This window comes from Peromyscus leucopus, chromosome 4, assembly GCF_004664715.2.
Source record: "Peromyscus leucopus breed LL Stock chromosome 4, UCI_PerLeu_2.1, whole genome shotgun sequence".
NCBI classification, from domain to species: Eukaryota; Metazoa; Chordata; class Mammalia; order Rodentia; family Cricetidae; genus Peromyscus; species Peromyscus leucopus.
In genome coordinates this window covers 95,214,494-95,231,552 of record NC_051066.1, presented here as the reverse complement: position 1 = coordinate 95,231,552, position 17,059 = coordinate 95,214,494, and the positions used below count along the sequence as shown (strand labels likewise).

Sequence of the window (17,059 nt, the reverse complement as noted above, 5' to 3'; positions counted from 1 at the left end):
TGGCCGCTGGAGGGCGCTGGCGGCCGCACGCCGATTGGCTGCGTCCTTCCGGCGTTCCGCCGTAAGGGGGTGCTGGGAGCCGGCCCGGGGCCGCAAGCTGATTGGCTGCTCCGGGAAGCTGCAGGTCGTGCGCCCCGTGAGCCGTAGTAGGCTCTTGCGGTTTTGGCGGCTGGCGTTGCGAGCTTTCATCCGGTTTGTGTCAAGGCTGTACCGAGATAACTCCCAGATATCTTCTTTAACGGTAGTTCCTCTTCAATTGGAGGAACTCACCATCTGACTGAAACTAAGGTCCGGATTCCCCAAATTTCTTTCCCCGGGGGTGAGTGGGGTGGGTGGTAGAGGACCCTAAAAGTGAGAAGGTGAGGGAGAGAGAATACCTCGAGCAGGGACTGTCATTTACACTTGAAATTTATCTTGTTTTAGTGATTTTTTTTTTTTTTGTTTTTCGAGACAGGGTTTTCTGTGTTTGCGCTTTTGGAGTCATTTACCAGCTTCGAACTCACAGAATATGTCTTGATGTATTAAAGGGTGGAGGGAGGGGATTTTTAAACCGTGAGCCAGCATTTGGTAGGTTTTCGCAGCGAAGTTGCGAGTTGAGGAAAGCCTAAGAAATACTGGGAAATCCTGTTCAAGGAATTTTGTTTGTTTTTTGCCACTCATTGATACCATGCTTGTAATCCCAGGAGGTGGAGGCTAGAGGATTAGGAGTTGATGCTGCAGGTAGCGAGTTTGAGGCCAGCCTGGGCCCATAAAACCCTTCCTAGACGCGGGGAAGTGCTTTTCTTCTTTTTTCCAGAGGAGCCCTGGCTGATCTCGGTCTCTTAAATGGCTGGAATTACACACTTGAGCCTCTATGCGGGTCTTGCATTTTATTTCTCTCTCTCTCTCCCTCTCTCTCCCTCTCTCCCTCTCTCTCCCTCTCTCCTCTCTCGTTTTTTGTTTTTCGAGACAAGGCTGTGTAGCCTTGGCTGTTCTGGAACTCGATATGTAGACCAGGCTGGCCTCGAACTCAGATATTTGCCTACCTCTGCCTCCCCGAAGGCTGGGATTAAAATTGTGCACTGGGATTAAGCGTGCGCCACCACTGCCCAGTTTGCATTTTATTTTCATGGCATTTTTTGTTTGCTAAAGAAAAGGTTAAAAGCCACATCTTAGTATACACCCTCTCAAATGAAGCAGTGGTCTTCCTGCGGCATCCTCTGTCTTGCCCCTTGACCCCTTTGTTTAGAACCAGCTTGAGAAATGGAAGAAGTTCTCATCAACTTAGTGCCGAAATATCTTAGCACCTTTCTCAAATCGCCTCAGGCTCCTGGCTTCAAAGTTACTTAGGCCATTGCAGCTCAGCCTTAGTCCCCAAGGCTCCTGTGCCCACTGAAGTTCTAGTCTGACTCAGTTGTTTCCTAATAACCCCTTGTCTTACCCCATCTGAGATCAGCCTTCCAGTGCTGACAGTAACGCTGTGGATGTGGCAGTCTAAGAAGCCCATTAATGTGGTGTGGAATCTTGATATCCCTCTCTTGGTTGGCCTGGAAGCTCATCTCTTCATCCTGACATTTTTTCCTCCTAATTTTTAATATAAATTTTGATAACTGTATCCAATTAAACCCTTTGTGTGAGGTCTGGTGGCTAATGTCTATAATCACAGCACTGAGGAAGCAGAGGCAGAAGTATCTTTGCAAATTCAAGGTCACCGTGGTCTAGATAGGACATTCCGGTCCAGCCGGGGCTACTCAGGAAGATGTGTGATATTTTGTTTATCTTCTGACAAATAAGGCTTGCCTGGAGGTCAGAGAAGCAGAGCAGCCAGCCACCTCTTACCTCTCGAATCCTCAGCTCCAATAGGGTCGAGATCCTGTCTACGAAACCTCAAACTGTCTCTACCCACCTTATATTCCTGTCTGATTCCTGCTTCCTCCTACCAAGTACTGGGATCAAAGGTGTGTGCCACCACTGTCTGGCCTCAATGGTTAACTAGTGGATAGCTCCGCCCTCTGATCTCCAGCAAGCTTCATTTGTCAGAACACAAACCAAATATACAACAGGAAGATCCTGTCTAAAAACAAAAAGCAGTAACTAAAATTTCTTTGCTATGTGGGATTTTTTTTCTGATTTGTTTTAACCTTTAAAAGTGGTATTTGTGTGCTGGGCAGTGGTGGTGCACACCTCTAATCCCAGCACTCTGGAGACAGAGGAAGGCAGATCTAAGTTTGAGGTCAGCTTGATTTTAACAGTAAGTTCCAGAGCAGCCAAAGGTACACAGAGAAACCTGTCTTGGGGAAAAAAAAAAAAAACTTAAAAAAAAAAAAAAAAAAAAAAAAAGGCTGAGGCGGTGGTGCACGCCTTTAATCCCAGCACTCGGGAGGCAGAGGCAGACGGATCTCTGTGAATTCGAGGCCAGCCTGGTCTTCAGATCGAGATCCAGGATAGGCACAGAGCTACACAGAGAAACCCTGTCTCGAACCCCCCCCCAAAAAAAAAAAGAAAGTGGTACTTGTGTGTGAGAGGGATGTGTGTGTTCTCACCAGTGGAGGCTGGAAGAGGGCATCCTATACCCTGGAGCTGGAGTTAGAGGGGTTGTGAGCCACCAGATGTGGATGCTGGGAAACACCAAACACAGGGCCTCTGGAAAACAGGAAGCACTCATAACTGCTGAGCAGTCCCTCCTGCCCCGTTTGGCCTGTCTTGAATTTTCTTCCTTCCTAAGCATGTCATAACTTTTCAGATTTGAACATCCTAGCCTTATTATGTGTGTGTTGTCTGTGTCACCGGGCTGCCGAGGTGGCTTAGCAAGAGGGCTCGCTGCTCAAACGTGAAAGCTGAATCCAGGTCCCACTGCCCACTTAGAGAGCTGGCACGGCCACACACAGACCTGAAACTCTGTGCTGTGGAGAATCGAGACAAGAAGATGTCAGCGTCAGTGAGAAAGCCTGTCCCGGGCATAACAGAGAGAGACAGTGCTGGAGCCTCTTCTCTGTAGGTTAGGTGCTGCTTGTTAACAGTATCGGTACGTTTGAGAGCCCTTCCTTAAAGGATGAAAATATAGCTGGAATGGTGGCGCACGCCTTTAATCCCAGCACTCGGGAGGCAGAGGCAACTGGATCTCTATGAATTTGAGGTCAGCCCGGTCTACAAAGCGAGTTCCAGGATGGCTAAGGCTACACAGAGAAACCCTGTCTCAAAAAACCACACACAAAGAAGATTACTGGGGCTAGAGGCTGCTCTCATAGAGAACTGGCATTCAGGTCCCAGTACCCATTTGATGACTCACCATTTGTAACTCCAGCTCCTTCTGGCTTCTGAGGGCACTACATACATGTGGTTCACAGACATACATGCAAGCAAAGCACCCATACATACAAAATGATAATAATAAAGGCCCAGTGTCATGGTACATGCCTTTAATCCCAACACTCTAAAGCACTCTTTGTGAGTTCAAGGCCACCTACCCTACAAAGAATCCCAGGCCAGCCAGGGCTACACAGTGAGACCCTGTTTCAAAAGCACAATAATAATAAACTAAAACTTTTAAAATTAAAAACAAAAATAAATAAAAAATTTTAAATAAAAGAAGTAAAGTGAAAAAAAATCATAGTACCAGGGCTAGGGCTGTGTCTCGGTGACAGAGTGCTTGCTTACCTGTGCAAGGCTCTGGGTTCAGTCCCCAGCATCACAAGTATAAAAAGACAAAAGCACTTGGGAGCTGGGAAGTCGGCTCAGTGAAAACCAGACAGAGCATATTTCTTTAATTGCAGCATCCAGGATACAGAGGCAGGTGCATCTCTATTGAGTTCTACTCCAGGCTGGTCTTTATAGGGAATTCTATGCCTTCCAGGGCTATCCAGTAAGACTTTATCTCAATAAAACAAGGAAGAAGCTTCTATTTAGCTATGATGAGAAAGGGGATACCATGTCCATTTTTTAAATTGAAAATGGTTTTTCATATAATACATTCTGATTATGATTTCCCCTCCCTTATCTCCTCCAGATCTTCCCCACCTGCTACACTTGCATTTCCATTCCTTCTTTCCCTCTTTCTCTAGAAAACAAACATGCCTTTAATCCCAGCACTTGGGAGGCAGAGGCAGACAGATCTCAGTGAGATCGAAGCTAGCGTGGTCTACAGAGTGAATTCCAGGACAGCCAGAGCTACGAAGAGGGACACTGTCTCAAAAATACAAAAACAAAACAAAAAACCAGGCAAATAAACAAACTAGAATAAAACAAAAAGAACAAGAAACACACCAAGTCCATAAAAACACAAAATTGGAAACCGTAGTATACAAGCAAAAGTCCAATATTTCCAAAAATAACCATTGAGTTCATTTTTCATAGGCCGTGTACTACTAGACACAGAGTCTGCCTGCCCTTAAATGTGGTTTGTATACCCAGTGAGACTTCATTGGAGAAGCTAATTTTTCCTTTGTGAGCAGTTGTCAACTAGAGACAGATTCTTAGAGATGGGAGCTGGTGTCCACCTCCCCTCAGTGCTGGGACCTGTGCAGTCCCTGTGCATGGTGCCATAGTCTGAGTTCCTATGTTCCTCAGTCCCCTGGTGTCTAGAGTCATCTATCCCCTCTGGCTCTTAAAAATCTTTTGGCTTCCTCTCTTCCACATCCTTCACTGACCATGCCCATTTTATAAACAAAAAAGCTAATCTTGTCTTGCCCAGAGCCCTACAGTTTTGAGTTTCCTACAAAAGAATTAAAATTGTGGGGCTGGAGAGATCAGTGCTTAAGATCTCTTTCAGAGGACACAGCTTTAGTTCCCAGCGACCATCAGCAACTCCAGTTTCAGGGGATCTGGCGCCCTCTTCTGGCTTCCTGGGGTACTAAACTAATGTGCGGAGACATACATGGAGGCAAAACAACTGTACACATAAAATAAAAATAAATAAAATTGTACTTGCTGTGGTTTTTAGTATTCTAAAATAAGAAACAAAACCAAACTACTCTTCTTATCCCTTAGAGCAGTGGTTCTCAACCTTCCTAATGCTGTGACCCTTTAATACAGGTCCTCATGTTGTGGTGACCCCCAACCATAATTTTATTTTGTTGCTACTTCATAACTAATTTTGTTACTGTTATGAATCGTAATGTAAATATATGATATGTAAAATATCTGATATTCAGTCCCTGTAAAAGGGTCTTTTAATACCCCCACCCCCACCCAAAGGGGCCACAACTCACAGGTTGAGAACCACTGCCTTAGAAATTTGGAGAAATGCACCACCAGGTGGTGCTGGTGGCGCACACCTTGAATCTTGGCACCTGGGATGCAGAGGCAGGTGATTCTCTGTGAGTTTGAGACCAGCCTGGTCTACAAAGGGAATTACAGGACAGCCAGGACTGTTATACAGAGAAAACCTGCCCCCCCCCAAAAAAAAAAAACAAGAAAAATTTGGAGAAATGGTAAATAACCAAACTTTTGAAACTTTTGAGATAGGGTGTCCCTGGCTTGCCTGAAACTTACTATGTAGACCAAACTGTTGTAGTCAGAGACCACCCTCACCTTGGTCTTCTGGATGAAAGATGTGCACCACCATACCCAGATCAAAATAGTCTTTTCAAAATAATGGTCTCTTTGTTAATTTTTAAGTGTTTGGATGCTTGACGAAGATTCTTTGAAGTCTGCTTTTGGAATCACAGAGCATGGATCCCAGCAGTGACTACCATTTCCTCAACCACATTTTGTGGAGAAGAGTGAAACTCACCTTGGTTTCTGGAATCTTCGAGGGCGTGCTCCAGCATGTGGATCCTAACAAGATTGTTGTCCTAAAAAATGGTTGGGTTCTATTTGTCATTTTCTTCTGCCTTCTTAAGAGATTAGCAGCTGCGTGTGGGTGGTGATTGTGGGCAGCATTAGTAACTGGGAAAGTAGTGTTGTTCCTATTTTAAGAAAGGTATGAGAAAAATATTAGGATACTATTCCCGAGCAGAGCAACATGGCTACCTGTGTTGGGTGGTCCTCACTTGTGTACTCTCACTGACATTATAGTGGAAATTTTCTTTTTTATTATTTACTTAATGAATGTGAGTGTTTTGTCTGCATGTATGTCTGTGTGCCACATGCATGCCTGGTGCCCTCCGAGGCCAGAAGAAGACATAGGACCCCCTGAAGTTACAGATGGTTGTGGATTGTTACATGGGTGCTGGGAATCAAACCTGGTCCTCTGGAAGAGCAGTCAGTGCTCTGAACTGCTGAGCCATCTCTCCAGCCCTGAGGGTGGTAGTTTTCAATATATACTTCTAAAATTTGGGAACTTCTGTTAATTATTGTTTACATAAATATTGAAATCAATCTTGTTATTGAAATTGCTTTTGGCTTCAACAGGGGGAAAAAAATCACAGATGTAAAGAATTAATTTGTCTCAGACAAAAAGAAGTCCAGAAGTCAGGAGTTCAGGGCCAGTCTCAACTACATAATGAGTTTGAAGCCAGCCTGGAATACATGAGAACCTGTGTCAAAAGCCCAAACCAGGGCTGGGGATGTAGCTCGGTTGGTTGAGTTCTTGGCTAACACACAGAAAGCCCGAGGTTCAGACCTTTACCCCACACAGGACAGGTGTAGTGGCACATGTCTTTCTTGTTGTTGTTTTGCAGGGAGGGCGGGTTATGTGTAGCTTTAGCCTGTCTTTAGACCAGGCTAGCCTCAAACTCTCAGATCTGTCTGACTTTGCCTCCTGAGTCCTGGGATTAAAGACATGGGCCACCATTGCTGGGCTGGCACATGTCTTTACTCCCAGCAATTGGGATTTTTTCTTCTTTTTAGTTTCTTTTTTTTTTTCCTTTTGGCAGAGTCCTCATTATATAGCCTTGGCTGGTCTGGAACTTGCCAGATAGACCAGGCTGGCCCCAATCTCACAGAGATCTGTCTCCCGAGTGCTGGGATTAAAGTCGTGTGCCCACCACCACCACTCTGCAGGATTTTTTTTAAAAGATTATTTATTTATTAAATATACAGTGTTTTGTCTGCATGTGTGCCTGTAAGTAAGAAGAGGACACCAGATCTCATTACAGATGGTTGTGAGCTACCATGTGGGTGCTGGGAATTGAACTTAAGTGCTCTTAACTGCTGAGCCATTTCCACAACCGAGGAAGAAGGGATTTTTATATAAAACTCGTGTTTCAGTAATTTTAAGAGAGTTCACAGTTTCTTGCAGTTTTGGGGGAAATAGTATGTGTTATTAACCAGACACAGTTTTATATCTGTGAAGATTCTTTTCTATCACAGTGAAGAACGTAGAGACAGGCCGGAGTGTCCCAGGAGTGAAAATGTTTTTTGGGCATGAGATTTTGAATGGTAAGTTTTATGTTCCCTAATCGCTAATTGGAATCTACCATAGAAAACTTACTCCTCTGCCTCATTCAGGCATTTGAAAGAAAATAAGATTTATCTTGTCTTTAGTACTGTATACATGAACTTGTTTTTTTCTGCTTTCCACCCATTTATAGTCTGCAGTTGAGCACGGTGTGTGGGGTGGAGTGGCTGGTGGCTTTCCGCTGGAAACTGTTGAAAATCTTCTGGTTCTTTTTCAGTGGAACTAATGGATGAAGCAGAACAAGGTGCATCGGGAGAAAAGGCATCTTCTGTTAGGTATTACGAGACAGTTTCTTCACTGTGAGGTTTTCCAAGTGAGCACAGTAGAGGAGACAGACTTAACTCTAGTCCACTGGCTGCTTCTCAAATGGTCTAAGGAACTAAAAACAAGCAGGTCAGTGTGTCTGTCTCTAGATGGCGCTTCAGGCAGTGGATGTGAGCAGTGTAGAAATGGGCTGCAGTCTTTGCTGTTAACGATAGGGAGATCTGTCCATGGCATCGGTAACAAAGGACAAGTTCATCTGAATATGGTTTTTTGTAAGGATAGCATAAATACAGAAAGAGCTGCACTGGAGAAAATGAAAGACGAAGACCTAACTGTATGTGAACCTGCTTCATCTGCACCAGAGGCACCCACCAGCTCTTTACTCAGTGACCTCAAATACTGCCCATCGGGTGAGTGCTGGACCTCTGAATTTGCTAGGCTCTTTTTTTTTTATTGTGCCTCACAGTAAAATTGTGAATTAAGGTAAGTATTATAAATTATGTGTTGAGTTGACATGGGAATGCATACTGTGTGCCAGGATTGGGGATGCTGCCCTCACTGAGCTCTGATACAAAAGGTGCTAAATAAAATGAATGAATAGGAAATATGTGCCATACTGCACCTGTAACCCCACCACTAAGAGGTAGAAGAGGATCAAGAGTTCAAGGATAGAATTGGCTACATTAGCAAGTTTGAGGACAACCTAGGGTATATGAGACCCTGTCTCAAAAAAGAAAAAAATGAGTAAAATATATAGAATGCTAGTACTCTATTACCATATGCTGAGAATAGCAGGACAGTAAGCTTCACATGTCCAGGGCAGGTCTTACTGAAGTAGTAACGTTAGCATAAAGGCCTAAAGGAGGGAGGCATTGAGCTGTTTGGATGTCATGAGAAATGCCTCCCTTTGTTCTTTGTTTTGAGCTGCAGTCTAGTATTAGATAGCCCTGACTGCTGTGGTACTCCTTATGAACCCAGGTTGGCATCAGTTTCTCAAGTGGTAGGATTAAAAACAAGCGCCACCACTCCAGGCTCTTGTTTTCAAACAGGGTTTCTCTATGTAGCTCTGGATGTCCTGGAACTCACTATGTAGACCAGGCTGGCCTTGAACTCAGATCCACCTGCCACCACACCCAATTTTTAAATTGGTTAGTTTTTGTTGTTTTGTGATAGGGTCTCACTCCTATAGTCCAGGATTCATTCTGTAGCTAGCAGGCTAGCCTCAAACTCTTCAACAATCTTGCCTTGGGCCCTTATGAGACTGAGATTATAGGCATGAGATACAGCACATGCTGAGAGATGTAGTTAAACTTAGAAAAGAAAAATGTAAAGGCTCTAGAGGTAGGACATGCCAAGATATCGAAGCAACAGCGAGGAAATCATATATCTGGAGCAGAAGAAGAAGGAATAGGTGATGAGGTGGATTGATGGGTCACTGAAAAATTTATAGACCATTAAAGGGGCGTAGGACTCTGAAGAGAGAAAGGAAGCAAAGTAATGAAGAGCTTTTTGGGTTGTGGTTTTTCATTTAAAAAAAAAAAAAAGTAGCCAGGAGGTCGTGGTGCATGCCTTTAATCCCAGGCAGAGGCAGGTGGATCTCTGTGAGTTTGAGGCCAGCCTGGGCTACAGAGTGAGATCCAGGAAAGGCTTCAAAACCACACAGAGAAACCTTGCCTCAAAAAACAAAAAAATAAAAAACAAAATTAGTTTTTGTGGTATACACCTTTAATCCCATTACTAAGAGACTGAGGCCAGCCAGGGCTACAGAGACCCTTTTTCAAAAAACCAACCAACCAACAACACAAATAAACACATCTAGACAGCTTTGGGAAGAAATTATAATTCTTTGTTTTTCATTATTCTATCTCACACTGTCATCCATGATAACCTGGAACTCAAGGCAATCCTCCTGCCACAGTCTCCTAAGTCTTAAGATAACAAACAAGGACCACCATGCCTGATCTTCCTTCACATGATATATATTGAGTTTAATATATATAGTTTAATAATAATTATATATATATATTAGTGTTTTTGAAACAGGATTTTTTTATGTAGTCCTGGCTGTCCTGGAACTTTATAGATCAGGCTGGCCTCACACTCACAGAGATCCGCCTGCCTCTGCTTCCCAGGTGCTGGGATTGAAGGCGTGCACCACCACTGCACAGCTTATGTTTTAAATTTTCCATTACATTTATTTGTGTGTGGGGATATATGTGTGTCATGACATGCATGTGGTGGTAGAGAGCCACCTTGAAGGAAGGGTTTCTCTCCTTCCGCTCTGTGCATCTTGTATTGAACTCAGGCTGTCCAGCTCTGCAGTGAGTGCCTACACAATGAACCATCTCATTGGCTTGAAATATTGGAAACCACTCAGGACAGTGCCCTCGACTCCGGTGGTAGCAGTAGAGTAGGTAGGAAGCACTGTACTTCTAGATGTGTGTTGAAGGTGGGGCGGAATATCCTGACAAATTAGATAGATAGGAGTGTGCAAGGATAACGTGGAATCAAAGATGATTTTAGGGGTTGAACCTTAGCATCTGCAAGTATGAAGAGAGTTGTGTAAACTAAGATGAGAAGAACTTCATGCAGAAAAGGTTTTGGAGACCTGAACAGACATTCAGTGAATTAGACAGAGTTCTTTAGAGGAACAGAATTAATAAAATGAGAGAGAGAGAGAGACAGAGATGATGATGAATTTCTTAAGTCAGTAACAACAGATAAGTCACACCTGAAAAGTTAAGAATCCGGCAGTTACTAGTTCCTTGAGGCTAAATGCTTCCCCAGTTGGAGTAGTTTCGGAATAGCTGTGTCTCCCTGGTTAGGGGCAACAGCTGTTAGTTACACAGGGCAGGGTGCCTCAGTAGTCCCAGTCTGGTGCAGAAGCCCCTAAGGTTCCTGGAAAGCCTCTGGTGCCCTAGTCCATAATGAAAGCTTGGAAATGCTGGTTCTGAGATCAGTGAAGGAAGCAGCAGCAGAGTAGATTAACTCGGCAGCAGGAGGAAGACCAAGCCAGCAAAAGACCAAATTACTCTCTCTTCTGACATTTGCTTTTATCTGGACTGCTACCAGAAGACCCACCCACAATTGGGTGGGCCTTCCCCCGTCAGTCAAGGCAATAAGGACCATTGTTTGGTAAGATGCCCTACTCAGGTTATTCTAATTTGTGGCAATTTTTCCCCCCTGAGACCGGGTTTCTTTTTTTGCTTTGGAGCCTTTCCTGGAACTCACTTGGTAGACCAGGCTGGCCTCGAACTCACAGAGATCCGCCTGCCTCTGCCTCCCGAGTGCTGGGATTAAAGGCGTGCGCCACCACCGCCTGGCTCAAGACCGGGTTTCTTTTTTGGCTTTGGAGCCTTTCCTGGAACTCACTCTATAGACCATGCTGGCCTGGAACTCAGAGATCCGCCTGCCTCTGCCTCTCGAGTGCTGGGATTAAAGGCATTCATCACCACTGCCTGGCTCTTGTGGCAAGTTTACATTAAAACCAACTGTAACATTCAGTTTTGGTCAATTTAAGTTTGAATAAAGGCCAGGGATGCTGGCACTCAGGTTATATATTGCTGGGAAGATTGTAAGTGGAGGGCAGCATGGGCTACATAGTGAAGCCCTGTCCCCAAAATAGAAAATGTAGCCTAGAGATGAGAAGTCTCATATGGAGAGAGCTTCAGGAATCAACCAATAGACAGTTTTTAAAACCTTGAGACCAGCTGAAGTCACCAAAGAGAGCGTGTATAAATGCAAAAGAAGAGGAGGATTGTTGTCCTGTGGCACTACAGAGATTAGGAAATAATCAAAAACCCTTAACCGCTCAGTAACTGTGCCAGTTGGAATGGGAGTGCCCCAGTAGCTTCTGTATTTGTGTACTTAGTCCCAGGGGGTGAACTGTTGGACCCATTAGGAGGTGTGGCCTTGTTGGAGGTGTGTCCCGGGGTGGGCGTTACTGTTTCAGAAGCCCAGCACCAGGCCCACTGTCTCTGCCCGCTGCCTGTGGATCAGAATGTGGAACTCTCAGCTCCTGCTCCAGCTCCAGGCTTACTGTCGTGTGCCCTGCCGTGATGATAATGGACGAGCCCTCTGAAACTGTAAACAAGCCTCCAGTTAAATGCTTCCTTTTATGAGAGTTTGGTTGGTCATGGTGTCTCTTCCCAGCAGTAGAATAGTAACCATAACCAAGGCAGTCACCAAAAAATAACTCTTAAGGTAGGGTCTAGGGATGTAACTCCGGATAAGATACTTAGTCATGTTAACAATGACCTGGGTTTCATTCCCATTGTCATCAGATGGGTAAACTGTGGAAGTAGAGGCAGGAAGATCAGAAGTTCAAGGGCATCCTCAGCTACTTAATGAGTTCAAGGCTAGCCTGGACTGTGTGAGACCCTATCTCAAAAAAGACATAATAATAATAATAATAATAATAATAATAATAATAATAAAAAGACTTTAAAATTCCAACAGTGTGGGTGGGTATTATTCCTTTTCCAGGACTCATTTATTTTAAACTGTTACTTTTTGTTATGAAATATCTTGTTAAAGTGCTTGACTTGGGCAGGCAGGATGTGTCAGTGGGTAAAGGTGCTTGCTGGATAGTTTGCGTTCAATCCCCAGAATCCACATAAAGGTAGAAGGAGAGAACCCAATCTACAAAGTTGTTTTATGACCTCCACATTCATGTGAACGTGTGCACACACACCCAACACACCATACACATGCATGCATAATAATAGATGAATCCCTACAGGAAGGCCTTAGTGTATACTCAGTATGTAAACCTAGAAGAGAATCAGTACTGGATTATGACAGGAATGATAGACCATTCAGTTTGTAAGATTATCCTTGGTAGGACTCTGGTTTACTCTCAGTTGACAAAACAGGATAGTAACTAGTACTCACCATGTTTGATGTGTGAGGACTGAACAGGTGATAAGGAGTATGTCTAAAATTAGCCAGAGGCCCATTCTCTTGTCAAGGAAGAGAGATACAATCAGTGCCATCCTTCTCTTGTAGAGGAAGAGGAGGTGACATACACAGTCATTGGTCAGTTCCAGCAGAAGTTTGGCGCTGCGGTAAGTACTGTCAGTCATTTACAGTGTGGTCTTTTCTATAGATACCGTGTCTGTGTCTTACAAGTTGATTTTAAGACCTTTGATGTTTTCCCTATTAACAGTATTTTGGTAGTTTTATTATTATTATTTATTTATTTTTATTTTTTGTTTTTTCAAGATAGGGTTTCTCTGTGTAGTTTTTGGAACCTTTCCTGGATCTCGCTCTGTAGACCAGGCTGGCCTCAAACTCACAGAGATCCACCTGTCTCTGCCTCCCGAGTGCTGGGACTAAAGGTGTGCGCCACCACTGCCAGGCTTAAAAGGTTTTAAAATATTCTTTTTATGTGTATGAGTGTTTCATTTACATGTATGTCTGTGCATCCCATTCACACAATGCCTATGGCGTCCAGAAGAGGTCATCAGATCCTCTGGGACTGGAGTTACAAATGGTTGTGAGCTGCCATGTGGGTGCTGGAAATCAGACCCAGATCCTGTGCAACAAAGCCAGCATTCAACCACTGAACTGTCTCTCCAGCCCCTTTGGTGGCCTTAAAATTTACTTGTGTGTGTGTGTGTGTGTGTGTGTGTGTGTGTGTGTGTGTGTGCGCGCGCGCGCAGGCATGAATGCCACGGCGAGTGTGTAGAGGTCAGCAGACATCTTCCAGGAGTCAGTTCTCCCCTTGTACACTGTTTGAGACAGGGTATCTCTTGTTTCCGCTACTGTGCTGTGTCCAGGACAGCAGCTGACCCAGAGCTTCTCGGCAGTTCTGTCTCTGTCGCCCATCACCGGAAGAATGTTGGGGTTACACATGTGCACTACTGCATCAACCGTGTTATATCAAACTCAGGTCTTTAGGTCTGCTCAGCTAGTGCTAGCCCAGGGTAGCCGAGAACTAGCTCAGGGCACCAGGTGTATATGGCAGGCACTTTTACCCACTGAGTCAGCTCACCGGCCTTGTTTACTTATTTTTGAGAAAGGCTCTAGCAAATAGTCCATTCCAGCCGTGAACTCAGATATATCTCCTACCTCAGCCCCTTCCGAGTAAGATTATAGGGATGCATGAAATTTACATTACATTGTTAGATGAGCTGTATAGGTACAATACTTTGAACAAGAGTAGAAACACATGGACAGTATGTTCTAACCAAAATAATCTTAAATTTGTTTCAATATACAAAGATCCATATCACTGTAAAATATTTAAAACTAGTAGTTGCTTTTTTAAAAGTATATTCAATAATCTACCTTTTTTTTTTCAAGACAGGGTTTCTCTGTGTAATAATCTACCTTTTTATCCTATCATTTCTATGAAAAATATACAGTATAACAAAAATTTACCCCAAATTTGTATCAATATACAAAACTCCAAGCCAATATAAAATATTTAAAACTAGTAGTTGCTTTTTAGAAGTAGATTCAGTGATCTGCCCTTTTATCCTATTTCTGTATCCCCCCTTTTCTCTTTAGAATGAGATCCCCGAATCTAATCCCCTTTGTTCAGCTTTTTCCTGACCTGTACCATAACAACTTGTAACCACCTCCCCTAAACGATGACAAATATCCACAACCCACTGAACGACCAAAAAAAACTGCCCACCCCTCCTCTTGGGAATGTGGGCTTCATGTTCTTTAAAATACTTCCTGCTGTCTGGGAGAGAGCATCTTTAGGGGACCCTGAAAAAAATTAGGATAATTGTCAAGTCCTGGGAGAGCTAGCTGTACCATTTGTTGTCCAGTCTCTGTGTAAAGGGAAAGTGCAGGGCTTGTCTCAAGTCCTGGCTAGAGTAGTCTGTGATGCTGGATCATCTCAGCCAGCCACCTTGAAATTGTCCTGAGCAGTTTGTAATCCAAAGCTGATCTTCGGGTGGTGTTTGTATGCTTAGTGTTGTCACCATAGTCCAGGTGGAATCATCGTTATGGGGCCCCATCCTCCTTTTGGAGACTTCAGAGGTTGCTATTAGGCATGGTCATGGTTCACTAGAGAGAACTTAAACATTTTAAATGTCATATGCAGCAGATCTCAAAGAGGTTAAAGGACCATAATTTGTTATAAACATCCAGTGTACAAAAACTTAACTCCTAGTTACTTGAGAGAGATTCAATATGAAATCATGTTCAGGAAGCTAGATGAAGCCCTTTTTCTAGAATTAGTACTCTATATAACCTTTAGGATCATGACAAAAAGTTTTAAAAACATCTTATAAATTTTGATACCTTAAGAAAAGCTTTAATAAAAATAAAACCAAAGGATCATGAGATGAGTAGCAATAGAATAGTCCCTGAATTTTGGTTTTTCTTTGTCCCTATCAGGGGGCTCTTCTGACATAAGATAGAGATTTTGAATTTTCCTTTTAACAAGCATGCTTGGGTTTAGAGGAGAGAACCACTAATGTTGTGTGGTATTTTGTTTGTGTTCTGACAAATAAAGCTTGCCTGTAGATCAGAGGGCAGAGCTAGCCACTAGTTAACCATAGAGGCCAGGCAGGGTGGCACACACCTTTAATCCCAACACTTGGGAGGAAGAAGCAGGAAGATCAGGAGTTCAAGGCTACCCTGGGCTACACAAGATTGAACCAGTCTAATAGAGAAACAGGGCGGTGGAGGCTCACACCTTTAATCTCAGCACTAGGAGGTGGAGACAGGAATATAAGGCAGGTGGAGATAGGATCTCACCCATTCAGTCTGAGGATTCATAGAGACAGGATGCCCTATTCAGTCCGAGATTGCTTAGAGATAAAAGTCTCTTGTGGCTGCTGCTCTGCTTCTCTGATCTTTCACCCTGATATCTGATTCCTCCTGGTTTTATTGTTAAGACTGATTCGGATCGAGCTTCATTCAGTGTGCCACCATGCCAGGCTGGCCAACCTTTTAGGGATAGCAACTGGACTTTTTTTTTGTTTAGTTGTTTTTTGTTTTTTGTTTTGCTTTTCGAGACAAGGTTTCTCTGTGTAGCCCTGATATTTCTGGAACTCATTCTGTAGACCAGGCTGGCCTCAAACTCAGGCCTGCCTCAGCCTCCCAAGTGCACCACCATGCTTGGCTAGCAATTTGATTTTTCCCCTTTTTTTTGTTTCTCGAGACAGGGTTTCTCTGTGTACCCACCATGGCTGTCCTGGATCTTGCCTCTATAGACCAGGCTAGCCTCAAACTCATGGAGATCTGCCTGCCTCTGCCCGCCAAGTGCTGCAATTATAAGCGTATGCCACCACTGCCTGGCAGCAATTTGATTTTTGAGACAGGGGCTCGTGTACCCCATGCAGCCTCTAACTTCCTATGTAGCTAAGGTTGATCTTGAACTCCTGATCCTCCTGCCTCCACCTGGGTTACATGAGGACATCAAAACACCCAGCTCCTGACTCCCATTTCCTTTTTCTTTTTTTTTTTCCTTTGGGGTACCAAGAAATGTTTTGTTTTTCTTCTTTCTTACAGTAGCTTTGTTAATTGCATAAAAGCATGTTTTGTTTTTGCCATTTAAACATTATCACACAATCCTATTCTGAAGGACAAATGCTCATTAACAACAAAGCGAAAATAAAAATTCACAACCTTAATCACCTAGATTTGTCATTAAAAGGAAAAAGGGGAAGAGGGGCTTTCTTACAGGCATTTTTACAATGTCACATTTTCTCCTTAAAAGAGAAGGATTTCAAAACGAAAGGTGAATTAGCTTAAACAGAAATAGTCATAAAAAGGAACTTTACAGAATTGTCAACAATATTTAAGACAACATTGACTAACCGGTTTCCTTACAGCATCTTCCCAACCCCGACCCCCAGGACCAAGACAGAATGTCTGACTCCCATTTTATAAGGACTACTCAGGATGGTGTTTAGGTATAATCTCAGTGATTTGAAAAAAGGAAGTAACCATCCTTATGTTCACAAATGGACTTCATAACTTATAATTGGGGCTGCGTGGGTCATTTTAATTTGTTACTGATTCAGAGATGAAGTCTCCATAATTTTTCTCAGCCTGTCCTCCAACGCAATCCTGCCCTAGCTTCCAAAGTAGCTGGGAAGACAGATGGACACCACCATGCCTGTCATACATATGGTCTTTAAAGGGAGAGCTGACTTTTAGCAGGTTTTTTTTCATTAGCATTTGAGGTCTGAGTGATTAATCTTCCAGTTATGTGTTTACACTTCTGCTGAAACTGAACTGAGGAGCAAATGTGTTCAGTGGTAATTTATATGTATAAGTGAAAACTCTGGTGTGTGTTAGTCAAAGTTGTAAATTTTAAAAGATGAAAAAAACAAATACCCAGATGTGGTGGCACATGCCTTCCTAGCACTTGGGAGGCAGAGGCAGGTGGACTCTGAGTTTGAGGTCAACTTGATCTACAGAGTGAGATCTAGGACAGCCAGGGCTGTTATACAGAGAAACCCTGACTTGGGGAAGGAAAAACAACAAAAACATGACCCAGGAGCTGGG

General features: G+C 43.5%; 1 protein-coding gene across 1 annotated transcript in view; it reads left to right on the top strand.

Annotated features, from left to right (window-relative positions):
• LOC114681112 overlaps positions 1-17,059 on the top strand; it is a 47,446-nt gene that overhangs the window by 365 nt on the left and 30,022 nt on the right. Inside the window, 5 exon segments of the mRNA XM_037204444.1 lie at positions 5,596-5,781; positions 7,231-7,299; positions 7,536-7,593; positions 7,865-7,992; positions 12,590-12,756. Of these exon segments, the coding sequence (XP_037060339.1) occupies positions 5,649-5,781; positions 7,231-7,299; positions 7,536-7,593; positions 7,865-7,992; positions 12,590-12,756 (555 nt within the window). The 5' untranslated portion in view covers positions 5,596-5,648.